This window comes from Poecilia latipinna, unplaced genomic scaffold (genome assembly GCF_001443285.1).
Source record: "Poecilia latipinna isolate Pla-1442-1.1 unplaced genomic scaffold, P_latipinna-1.0 Scaffold1951, whole genome shotgun sequence".
Classification (NCBI taxonomy): domain Eukaryota; kingdom Metazoa; phylum Chordata; class Actinopteri; order Cyprinodontiformes; family Poeciliidae; genus Poecilia; species Poecilia latipinna.
Genome location: NW_015114567.1, coordinates 34,586 through 45,701, shown reverse-complemented (window position 1 = coordinate 45,701; position 11,116 = coordinate 34,586). Strand labels below are relative to the sequence as shown.

Genomic DNA, 11,116 nt, shown 5'->3' with positions numbered 1-11,116 from the left:
GGTAAATAAATGTACAAATAAAACATGCTGTAAATGTGTTGTTTTCTGGTAAGGTGAATCAGATTAAGGAAAGAAACATAAAATTTATAATCAAAGTTTATTTGATTTTGGCGTTATGGTCAAAAGAACAAAAAAATTAAAGAAATACACAGCGGCTGTTTAGTCCATCCACACAGTTGTTTTCTTTTAAGCTTAATCTGTAACATCTCTTTCCATTTTCACCCAGCATCTCTGCTTACTCAACACACACACACACACACATTATTCAGCCGTCTGTTTATCTCATTAAGCATACTCTTAATAATACAATAACCTGTAAAACACACACTCTTACAAAACGTCACACATTCGAACAGGCAGACACACACAGTGGGCTTCTGTCTATCTGAGGCTGTTGCTGCTGGGCTGCGATCCAGCGAGGCCGGGGTGGTCTGGGCTGTGGCGGTTCTGGATCAGGGCAGAGATAAACACCGGTTTCATTTTATACAGTTCCGACATTGTTCACACACAGATAAAAGTGTCAAACTGGTTTAATAATTCTAATGCAAATTAAGAAATAACCACAACATTAAAATTTCAAAAACATTTTGGATTTGTTGTCTTCATTCACAGTTAATCTCGAAGAAAGTCCAAAAATGCCTTAATTCTATAAATAAATAATTTATTATAAACAAGTCCTAATTAAAATGACAAACGCTCAAGTGCTTTATTAAATATCTTGATTTGTTTTTTTGTTTTCGTTTTTTTTTTTTTTTTTTACAAAAAAGCATGAGCAATTATTTCAGAATGTTTAAGTTTCATGGTCTTGGAAACAATTAACTCACTTTAAAGAAAAATATGTTTATTATGCTAATTTTACTGTACCAAACAACTTAGTCATAAACAAAAATTAATTATTTATTTGTTACATTAAATAAATAATGTACATTTTGCTCTCCATACATCTCATATGCACATGGCTTTAATACCTAAAAAATTTACAACTAAAGAAAATTGTAGTAATCAGAAAACATTAAATACCAAGCCAGCGTTGCACAGCAACAGACAGGATGTTGACCAAATATGGTGATATAATTTTAGTTTGTCACACTAACACAAAAAGGAGCTAGAAGCAAATCAAGAGCTGGAAAATTGACAGCAACCTTTAAAGTCAACAATGATAAAAAGTAACACCCACAATGTAGTTATAAATCCATTTTCTTCTCCAGTTTGATTATTTTTAATAACTATTAACAGCTTACATGAGCCTACACCAAAATCTATTTTAAAATTTACTTAAATAATGTATTTATATTTATCAGATTCATTACAGAGATGTTTGATTTCTTTCTGTGGGTAGTGTCTGGAAAAAACATCATCCTCTTATCTTACACCATTAGACAGGACAGTCAGATCCAACTCAAAATGTAATCATTTTTGATCCGAGTTATAAAGAAAAGAAATTATTACTTTGGCGTTAAACAGTTATTCTCACCTTCTTCTTTTTCTTGTCTTTCTTCTTTTTCTTTCGATCCGGGTCATCGTCCCTCTTCTTCTTCTTTTTCTTAGGATCAGAGTCTGAGGGAGTTTCTGAAATAGTAAAGAAGCAGGTAAGTAAGTGGCTTGCAGACATGATGGACTCATTTGCATTCAGAGGTAATAATTTGTCCTACCTTGTGGTAATGGGTCCTGTGGTCGATGGTGCTTGTGTTTATGCTTGCTCTTCTTCTTTGGAGGCTGTATGTGCATCAGTCTGTACTGTTCTGGGAGCTGGAAATATGTGCATGTATTAGAGTTTAATATCTAATCACGATGTGCTTAAGACGTTAGCAGCAGACCAGAATATGAAATAAAGTACCGGTCCTGTGTGTAGTCTGAATCCTGTGAGCGAAGCACCAGTCAGCGGGCTGAAGGAGTTCCCACATACTGGAGGCTTATCGATGAGCGAGCGTAACGAGCTGCCGTCCTGAGTGCCCGGACAGTCGATCATACCTGCCACACAAATATGTGCAAGGGACATAAATGGCATATGAGTATTTCGATAAGACCTTACAGCATCAGATTCCCACTTGAATTAGGTAATCCTGGCTGAAATGCTAAAAATCACTGAAAGTAATGGGAACACTGGTGGCAGAATTGAAATTAAGCAGTAGGGAGAATGTGCCTTTTTTGCAACTGTTACCCTCAACAATAATGTCACCATGATGTTTCTTAATACTATGCAGTCCTTGCTCAAACTGTGCTTCTATGCATTACGTATTAACATTATGCAATGCTCTACTCCTCTTCATCTTTATCCTATACTGTTGTGTACTTGTACTTTTTGAGGTAAAAAGATTTCTATTTATATTTAAATGATCAAACAAAAGACCTAGAGTTAAATTTAAAAGATTCCTAGCATCTATAGAAGAGACTGCAATAAAGTCTTCCTGATTTGAAAAAAAAAAAAAAAAGGATAACTTCCCATGACAAGGACAGTACATAGGAAATGACAGACGAAAGCTTTAATTTTTTATAAATTAGCAGGCTGCTTACCTGGTAACTCTGGCAGAAAGTTGCTCAGCTTCTCCTTCACCTTCTTCCCACAGAACTTGTTGTAGGCATGTTCCAGGTTGTAGTGTGTGATAAGGTTGGTGTTGCCCGTCAATTCGTTTCCAACTAAAAACACAAAATTATATTGAAAAAGTTTTGCTAACAATAGAACAAAATGTATAATAAAGTTGAAATAAACATCCAGTAACGTTTAGGTGAACGGTGAGTGTTGATGCTACAACACGGATGCTCCCTCTGGTTATATAACATTTGGTTTTAAAATGAAATATAAACGAATATACGGTCTTTAAGAACAAAAGTAAACTAACGTAAGCTTAAGGTATGTTTGTCGAGATGTAAATAATACAACTATTCTGATAAAAAAATAAACAGAGAGGCTAATAACGACAATTAGCTTTCACTTGTGACGTTAGCAACTGTTAGCAACACTGTTTAGGAACTGTTGTCAGTGTGTAATATCTCAACCAAACCCGTTGAAAATACAAATATCACACATTGTATCCAGCAGGCGTAATAATGCGAACGTACCAGGAAGCTCTCGCAGTAAATAGAAAGGTTCGTTCATGGCTCCGGACTTTCGCAGGGCAGGCCCTTCATCCACGAGCTGTGGTGGCATCTGCGCCGCCATGGAGACTTGGTTCTGCGGGATGGGTGGCGGCGGCTTCCCTGGTCCAAAACCTAAAGACGAAGACCCGGGAGGTCCCTGAACTTCATTTTGCCCGAACAGAGTGGAAAACATTTCAGTCATATTTATCAAGATTAATACATTTAAAGTGTTTTTTGGGGAAAAAGCCGGTCTTTTCTAGCTTAAAGCTTGTCCATGTAGCGTTGACTCAACGAGTATCCATGCGAGCGTCAACTGCTTTGCTTCTCTTCTTTGTGGCTTTATTTTCATGTCCCAATTTACCGTAATACCGGAAGCAAACACGCACACTACCGTAGTACCACCATTTATATATGAATGTCAAGAACAAACAAAAAACACACAAATACTGACTTGTATAATTTCATTTATTTTCAAACTGGTTGGTAGAGTAAATAACATATGTGCATTTAAATAGTTCACCATGTTAAAAAATATAACAATAGTCATTCATCAAATACATGAGCAGGGCAAAGGGATGAAGCCAATCTTTCAAATTCACTCACTGTGGCCTGCAAATGACAAAGATAAAGAAAAAATTAACAATCATGGTTTAACTTAAGAGGGAAAACACTCCATGTACATTTGAGTGCTTTTTATTACTTTTCAAAATTTACAAACAAAAAAAATATCATAAAACATAATTTAACTCAAACATCAATCCTGAGCTTTGATAAAGCTTCAAACTTCCCCTTTTGAACAAATTTCAGCTATTTTGTAAGAACTGCAACAGAAAAGAAATAAACTAAAACTTTAATCTAAAGAAACTGTGATATACAACTTTAATGACTTCTGAAAGATAAAAATTGATTAAAAAAAAAAACAAAAAACTAAATTGTGGTTATACCCTCATGGACAGAAAACTTAAAGTAACAATGAACTCTCATCTCTATATCCTGTTAACATTTGAGGTCTCCTGCAGATTGCCTCTTATTTCTTACCTTCCACTCATCTACACTTGTAGAAATCCGATGCTCGGTTTGAGCAATGCCTTCTCTCCCCGCCTGAACCCTCTCTGCCAGCGCAGCATTCTCTGCTTGAATCCGTTTCAGCTCCAGCTTCATGTAGGCCTCTTGCTTCTGATAGTATGGCATCAAAAAGCTGCAGATGTCCTGCTCAGGAACTCCACTGGGCCGCCTTAGAGGAGTTGAAATAAATAGAGACCAAAAAGCTTTAAATTGAAATACTAATAGTATTTATTAGTATATGAACTTTTTTTTTTTTTTCTGAGCTTGTATTATAACAAAGCTAACAATAACCATGAGTTAAAATAAATAGGTTTAGGAAATGGGGCTGCACAGTGGCCCAGGTTCTCCGGCTTTCTCCCACAGTCCAAAAATATGACTATCAGCTTGATTGGTCTCTCTAAATTCTCTGTAGGTGTTTGTGCATGGTTGTTTGTCTGCCTGTCTGTCTTTGTGTTGCCTGGACTGGTGGCCTGTCCATCGTGTACTCTGCCCCTCGCCTGTTGACTTCTGGAGATGTGCTCTCCTCGCGACCTCACTGGGGATAATGGATGGTTGGATGGGTTTAAGAAATAAATTACCTGTATTTTTAAAGTTTTTTTTTTTTTTTTTTTTTACTTTTTGAAGGGGTAAAATGAAAACCCAATTGCAAAATGAACAGAAAAATCTTATACTTTAATGTTGAAGTTGGATTTAATTTAATTCTAAACATTAGCACCCTTACAAATGTGTTTTTTATTAGTGTATTTTTCTGTACTTCTACAATTTATTTGGATTGATGCACTTTTAATCCTTCTTTTACTAGTTTATGGTATTTATTTTTTTAAAAAGCTTTTAAAGTATTTTAGTATTTCATTAAATGTAGTCATTTAGTCATTTTGAAGTTGGTTGTATGTATACAATATAAATAAAACAATTATTATTTATAATAATAATGTGCCCACAAAGAAAGTTCGGAAAGAAGAAATGTGTCCCGTTTGACACGCAGGCGCAGTGTGTAACCCAGACCATTCAGGAAAAAAATGCTCAAGGTATTTATTTTACCTCAAAGCATTTTACTTTACTTGATATTTAAAATTAATTGAGTTTATTAGCGTTTTAAAATTCTCTTTCTGTGTTTTTTTTAATTTACTATTCGACTTCTATGAATTAATTTACTTATATACATGTATATATGTTTGTCAATGTGCACTTTTCATTGACTATTTATTTGGTTTTCAGAGGAAAATAAATAGTTGTCGGACACAGGTATTAGTTTACTAAGTTGTTTGTGAAGCAAAGATTCTGCAAACTCACTTTTTACTCTTTGTTTGATAAGTTATGATAACTAAGCATAAAATTTCAGGTAATGAGTTTGTAGTGAGGATCTCAGCATGTTTAGATGCATACATGACCATCTCTTGTAACTTCCACACAAGTGTAATAACAATAGTACATATAGTACACATTAATATTATTTATTAATATGCACTCACCATGCAGGGTCTGGATTGTCCTTGGCTTTGTTTTCCAGCTTGTCCAGTTCATTAAATTTGGACTCAAACTTGCCTTCCTCCATTAGTTTCATGATGTCCTCCTTAAATTGAAGGGAGACATAACAAATACAATCAAGCAGCTAATCACATAAAGACCTTAAATATATTTATACATTTAATTCTTTTGCTGTAATTTTTCAGAAGTCATATCAGCAAGTGCAGATGAAAGATAAAACATATAATACTAAATAAGAGGTACCAGTTTACTGTCAATAATGACAATTTATTTCACACTGTATTTTTTCAGTCCTGAATCAAAGCCACTAAAATTCAACTTGAGAATTACTACATTAATAGTAGTTGAATAATTCTGTTTCAAATTAAATATACTGAAACTTGAAAACTCTAAAAACGTGCAACTGAACAATGTCACGTGTGTATGAAATAATCAAAACGGTGCTTCTCACCTGTATGGATTTCTGCAGCATTTCTGTAAAATGCTTATGAATTTCCTCCATCCTCTTAACGTTCTTCTTGTACAGTGGGCGAAAAGTGCTGGCAAAAACCTTAAAACTGAAAAAGAGACATGTCCGACTCTTCATGTTGTTTTGTTTACATCTGATTTGTAAATTTTTTTTTAGCTGTACCTACGAGTATTATGTAAAAATACATGTTTGAATAGTTCACTTTGGACTAAAAATGACCACAACAAAATAGTATGACGGAAGAAGAAAACAGGGGATGACGAAAGGGAGGAAAGAACATAAGGAGAAAGAACACGAGACAAAGTTTTCCAAGAGAAGGATGGGAAGAAAGGGGCAAGTAACAGAAGGAGGCAAATATGTCAAAGCACAGTGGAAAAAAGGAATAACACATAAGGAGGACAACAGGGTAGTGAATGAGGATGTATTAATTTTTCTAACTACAATCAAAAGCTTGAAAACACTCAAGCTAAATTTTATATTCTTTTTACTCTTTTCAAGACTGCATTTATCACAATTTAGGAAACATTTCGCTTCAAGTAAAATGAAAATAAACATGTTTTTTTAACATGACAAAATGTAAAAAAAAAAAAAAAGTTCAGAAAACCTTCTAAAGCCTAGAGTAGTTGGGTGAAAGCACGGTCGTACAACTCGGCTGTTGTTTTCTTCGACATGTTTACGGACGTGTTACCTGGCATGCTCTATGAACTTGTTCAGGCTCTTCTGAATCACTTTATCGAACAGCTTCAGCCGGTTGTACCGAGCAGCCGCCTCCTCCGCCGCTTTCCTGCCAGGCTCGTCTTCTGTGGCCGCCGCATCAGTCCGCTTTTCGGTGGAGTCGCTTTCTTTTTGCTTTTCATCTTCATTTTGTCCAGAACCGCCCTGGTCCTCCATCTTCAACTGGCTTTGTTTACGTTTTTGGAAGTACCCGCCAATTCTACGGCAAGCCGCTATGCCCACAAAGAAAGTTCAGAAAGAAGAAATGTGTCCCATTTGACGCGCAGGCGCAGTGTGTAGCCCAGACCGTTCAGCTGTCGTTTCATTTCACCCCTACGGTCTGTCCTGGTGGGCTGTCTCCTCTGACACTATGGGGTTAATCACAGGAGTGCTTGCCTTCTTGTATCATCTACCGCAGATCTACAAATGGCTGCTGAAACCTTACTACATCGTGTCGTTCCTTTTGACCGTCGCCTTCTTGGTGGTCAGGAAGGCTCCAGGACTGTGTGAACACCTGGCGACCGACCGAGAGGACGGCAACTCCTGCGACTTCGACTGGGTGAGCATGCTGGGAGAGGGGGGGTTGGTGCTGCTATTAAATATCGTGGAGATAACCTAGCAGGTATCGGACTATAGAATAAGATTGTTTGTCATTGATTTTTAATCATTTTACCAGAGAGAAGTGGAGATACTCATGTTTCTGAGTGCGATTGTGATGATGAAGAATAGAAGAGCCAGTAAGTACAAATCTTTTCATTTCCCCCCCACCTCAACTTAAATGTTATGTCATTTTTATGCTATTGTAACATAAATTGATTTATGCTGAGTGGCTCTTTGGGAATCTCTGACCCGAGACCAGGCCACATACAGGAAGTAATTCCCTGAATCCTGCCTTTATTGTGTAAACATTACAGGTGCAGAGTAGTCCCACCCTCATATGACCTTGCTCAGGAGTCTGAAGGCTTTTCCTGCATGCTTTAGTCAATGATTCTTTTCTTTTGCAGTAACACTGGAGCAGCACATAGGCAACTTGTTCATGTTCAGCAAAGTGGCCAATGTGATCCTCTTCTTCAGGCTGGATGTACGGCTTGGCATTCTCTACCTCGCACTGTGTGTAGGTCAGTCACGTTTTAGAGTTCAGTAATTTATCACCTTCTCTCCTAAGAGACGTGCATCATAATTAATAATCATGGAGAATTATGCCTGTATTACTCATTCAGCAGATTTATCAAAGCACATTTCTTCTGTATCAAAATATGCAAATTCCAATGCATCATCTTTTCCCCCCCAAACATGGTGACCCCTTTAAAGCAGCATACAAATATGCCACTGTGTGTGTTAAAGCGTTTCATGACCACTTCTGAGTGCAGTAGAGGATCTATGATGCCGTATTTCAGGACTTTTTACACGTTTAACAGGGGTGGCACTAGTTGTATTAGTATATTTAATTTTACCAATCTGCTTTTAAACATATATATTTTAAATATGACCAATTCCAGGTTTCTGGCATTTTTCTTCCCCAACAGCTCATCCCAAAATGTCCCGTCCTTCCACTTCTGTCACTTTAATTATTTCACCTGAATTTTATTAAAAACATCTGATTTACTCAAACACGTCCCTTTATTTGGCAAAATAAAGCTGAATCACTCACCCAGACAAGCAACAAAATACACATGTAGTGGAAGTTACATGTTACTTTACTTTTGAATGAATTATTACTTATTTAGTATAAGTGTTCACATAAAAATGTTTTCATGTTTCATTCTTCGTCTCCAGCATTTGTCATGACGTGCAAGCCTCCTCTCTACATGGGCCCAGAGTACATAAAGTACTTCAGTGACAAAACCATAGATGTGAGTTTTAGCATTTTTATTTTTTATCCAATAAGTCTTATTTCATGTACGCTAGCACCACCTTGCTGTTATAATTCAAATTAAAAACTTAAACGGTGAAAAATATCGAGTTCTGCAATTTCACACCCATCTTCATGAGGTGATAAAGTATTTGTATGCAATGTAGTAAGAACACAACATTGTTAAACTATGTAGAACTCCATAATAGTAATATTGGTGGTTTGTTTGTTCAACATGTTTCTGTGTCGGCAGGAGGAGCTGCAGAAGGACGGTCGCGTCACCTGGATTGTTGAGTTTTATGCCAACTGGTCGTCTGACTGCCAGTCCTTCGCTCCCGTCTTTGCCAACCTTTCTCTTCAGTGAGGATTTAATTTTCTCTCCCTAGGAGTTTGTGACCTGAGCTGTAATTTTACAATGGAGGCATTTTCACTCACATAAATGCTTCATTTTATGCAAACCAAATACATGGGTACTCAAAACTCTATATTTTTACTGTAATAGCTGCTTTCATAGAAAATTTGCATTTTGTCCTTTAATTTTTATTTTATTTTTTGCAAACTTTTACAGCCCGTTTGTTCGGTTTTCAGATGATTGAACATCACCTTATCTATAAAATAAGTCCTGTTTATGTAGGCATGCACAAGAATTTTTCATCCCTAGTATCTGTTGATCATTTTTTAACATAAAATGATCGAATGTCATGCTTTAGTCTCATTTTCATTCTTTTTGTTTTTGTACAGATACAACTGCGCTGGACTCAGGTTTGGAAAGGTGGACATTGGTCGCTATGGAGAGGTTTCACAAAGGTGATTTTTCGACTTTTATCTTTTAATTGGCACCTTGATGCTACAATATTATTTCTTCAGATATTTGTTCCTCTTTATTCTTTTTAAAAATAGGTACAAGGTGAGCACATCTCCTCTGGCTAAGCAGCTGCCATCACTGCTGCTTTTTCAAGGAGGACGGGAAGTTATGAGACGTCCAATGGTGGACAACAAAGGGAGAGCTGTGTCTTGGACCTTTAATGAGGTTTGTCTATTTTTCTTTTTGTTGTTTTTAAAAGACAGTAAATGCACACTGCCTTTTCCCGACTGGCTAATACAAAACAAAGTTAACGAGAATACCTCTTTTCTTTCACCAGGAGAATATTATTCGAGAGTTCAACCTGAATGAGCTTTTCCAAAAGTCCAAGAAGCTGAACAAGAAGCAGAACGGTTTTCGGACAGAAGATGGCAGCGAAGAGCTTCAGCAGGAAACCAGCGAAGTGCAACAGTCAACAGAGAGCAAGAAAGACCAATGAAGAAATCCAGCAAGAAACGGGATCGGTTCGCTTGTTTTTCTGGTGTTGCATTTCTGGTGTTGCATTTACAAAAAAATTGAATGCGGTACTGAAAGCTGCTCCACCTATCAGACTCAAACTCCAGGGAGAATCAAAGCCCAAAAAAAGCTGAAACATGAACAAAGTCTTACCGCTACATGTTTGTTATACTGAACCAAAACCAAGCATTAGTTTAAGTTATTTAAGTAGACATTTTTAGGAATTTTTTTCTTAATTTTTAAATGACTCAGTTTAACTTCACAGCTGCATGTGAATGTCTGCTGCCTGTATTTGTTAACCTGTCCGTTTACTTTTGCGTTACATTACGAAACCAAAGTAAAAACATGTTCAAAAAACAAGACTCGTCACATTTTTTATTTAAACAGTTTGACCTTTTATTCTGAGAAGACATCTTCTTAAAAATTCTTTATAAGGCCATTTTGGAAATGTATCTCATATACTCACTACAGATATTTGTGAAACTCATTTCATCCGTCACAACCCACAATATCAATATTTAATCTCAAGAAGAAGTATACTTGCTACTCGCGCATATTATCCAGATTGTGAACCTTTGGCCGATGCGGTGAGAAGTAACGCAGGTTTGTGCCATTAACGATGTTGGTTTCTGTCACCTGCATGTGAGCATGGTGGGAACTGACAATCACACAAGAATGCACGCAAGTGAAGCAGTCGGCATGGCCAAGAACAGGAGAAAAAAAAAAAAAGGAAATTAAAAAAAATCACATGCACACTAAAGATGTAGCCTGGTTGGGTTGGAAACTCACAACACAGTTGTTTGGGTCAGTTCATACTCATGTGCTTAAAGCGTTCATTTCCCTCCTAAAGATGTGCCACATTCACACCACTTCGACATTCTACTCCAAACATTGCTATGGGCCTGGAACAGAAAACAGTTTAATAAATTAAAAACTCTGTGATGCCCAAACCAGAACAACAAACACATCTCCCTTCATCTAATTTTTTCTTTTTTTTTAAGAGTAAAAATAAATGAGCCAATCAATGAGATCAAAGTCACTTTTCAAGCTGGAGTCACCATTAGGCATGGGCTGGTCGACTTTATGAGGGTAAACCAACGTTTTAAACAGCAACCTCCTTAAAACTGGTAAA

General features: G+C 36.7%; 3 protein-coding genes across 3 annotated transcripts; 1 reads left to right on the top strand and 2 right to left on the bottom strand.

Moving 5' to 3' along the window:
- Window positions 1-78: 78 nt before the first annotated feature.
- Window positions 79-3,423, bottom strand: med19a (mediator complex subunit 19a). Its single transcript, XM_015015777.1, has 6 exons — window positions 3,061-3,423; window positions 2,515-2,637; window positions 1,838-1,971; window positions 1,653-1,749; window positions 1,475-1,569; window positions 79-447 (listed from the first exon to the last, which is right to left on the bottom strand). The coding sequence occupies exons 1-6, from the start codon at window positions 3,278-3,280 to the stop codon at window positions 382-384; spliced, it is 735 nt and encodes a 244-aa protein (XP_014871263.1). The 5' UTR covers window positions 3,281-3,423; the 3' UTR covers window positions 79-381.
- Window positions 3,424-3,522: 99 nt separating this feature from the next.
- Window positions 3,523-7,082, bottom strand: pmf1 (polyamine modulated factor 1). Its single transcript, XM_015015778.1, has 5 exons — window positions 6,789-7,082; window positions 6,083-6,188; window positions 5,616-5,716; window positions 4,117-4,312; window positions 3,523-3,687 (listed from the first exon to the last, which is right to left on the bottom strand). Exons 1-5 carry the CDS (start codon window positions 6,989-6,991, stop codon window positions 3,622-3,624), a joined length of 672 nt encoding a protein of 223 aa, XP_014871264.1. The 5' UTR covers window positions 6,992-7,082; the 3' UTR covers window positions 3,523-3,621.
- Window positions 7,083-7,091: 9 nt separating this feature from the next.
- Window positions 7,092-10,713, top strand: LOC106935343 (thioredoxin-related transmembrane protein 2-B). Its single transcript, XM_015015776.1, has 8 exons — window positions 7,092-7,373; window positions 7,491-7,551; window positions 7,819-7,932; window positions 8,591-8,667; window positions 8,920-9,026; window positions 9,408-9,473; window positions 9,567-9,696; window positions 9,809-10,713. The coding sequence occupies exons 1-8, from the start codon at window positions 7,185-7,187 to the stop codon at window positions 9,965-9,967; spliced, it is 903 nt and encodes a 300-aa protein (XP_014871262.1). The 5' UTR covers window positions 7,092-7,184; the 3' UTR covers window positions 9,968-10,713.
- Window positions 10,714-11,116: the final 403 nt, after the last annotated feature.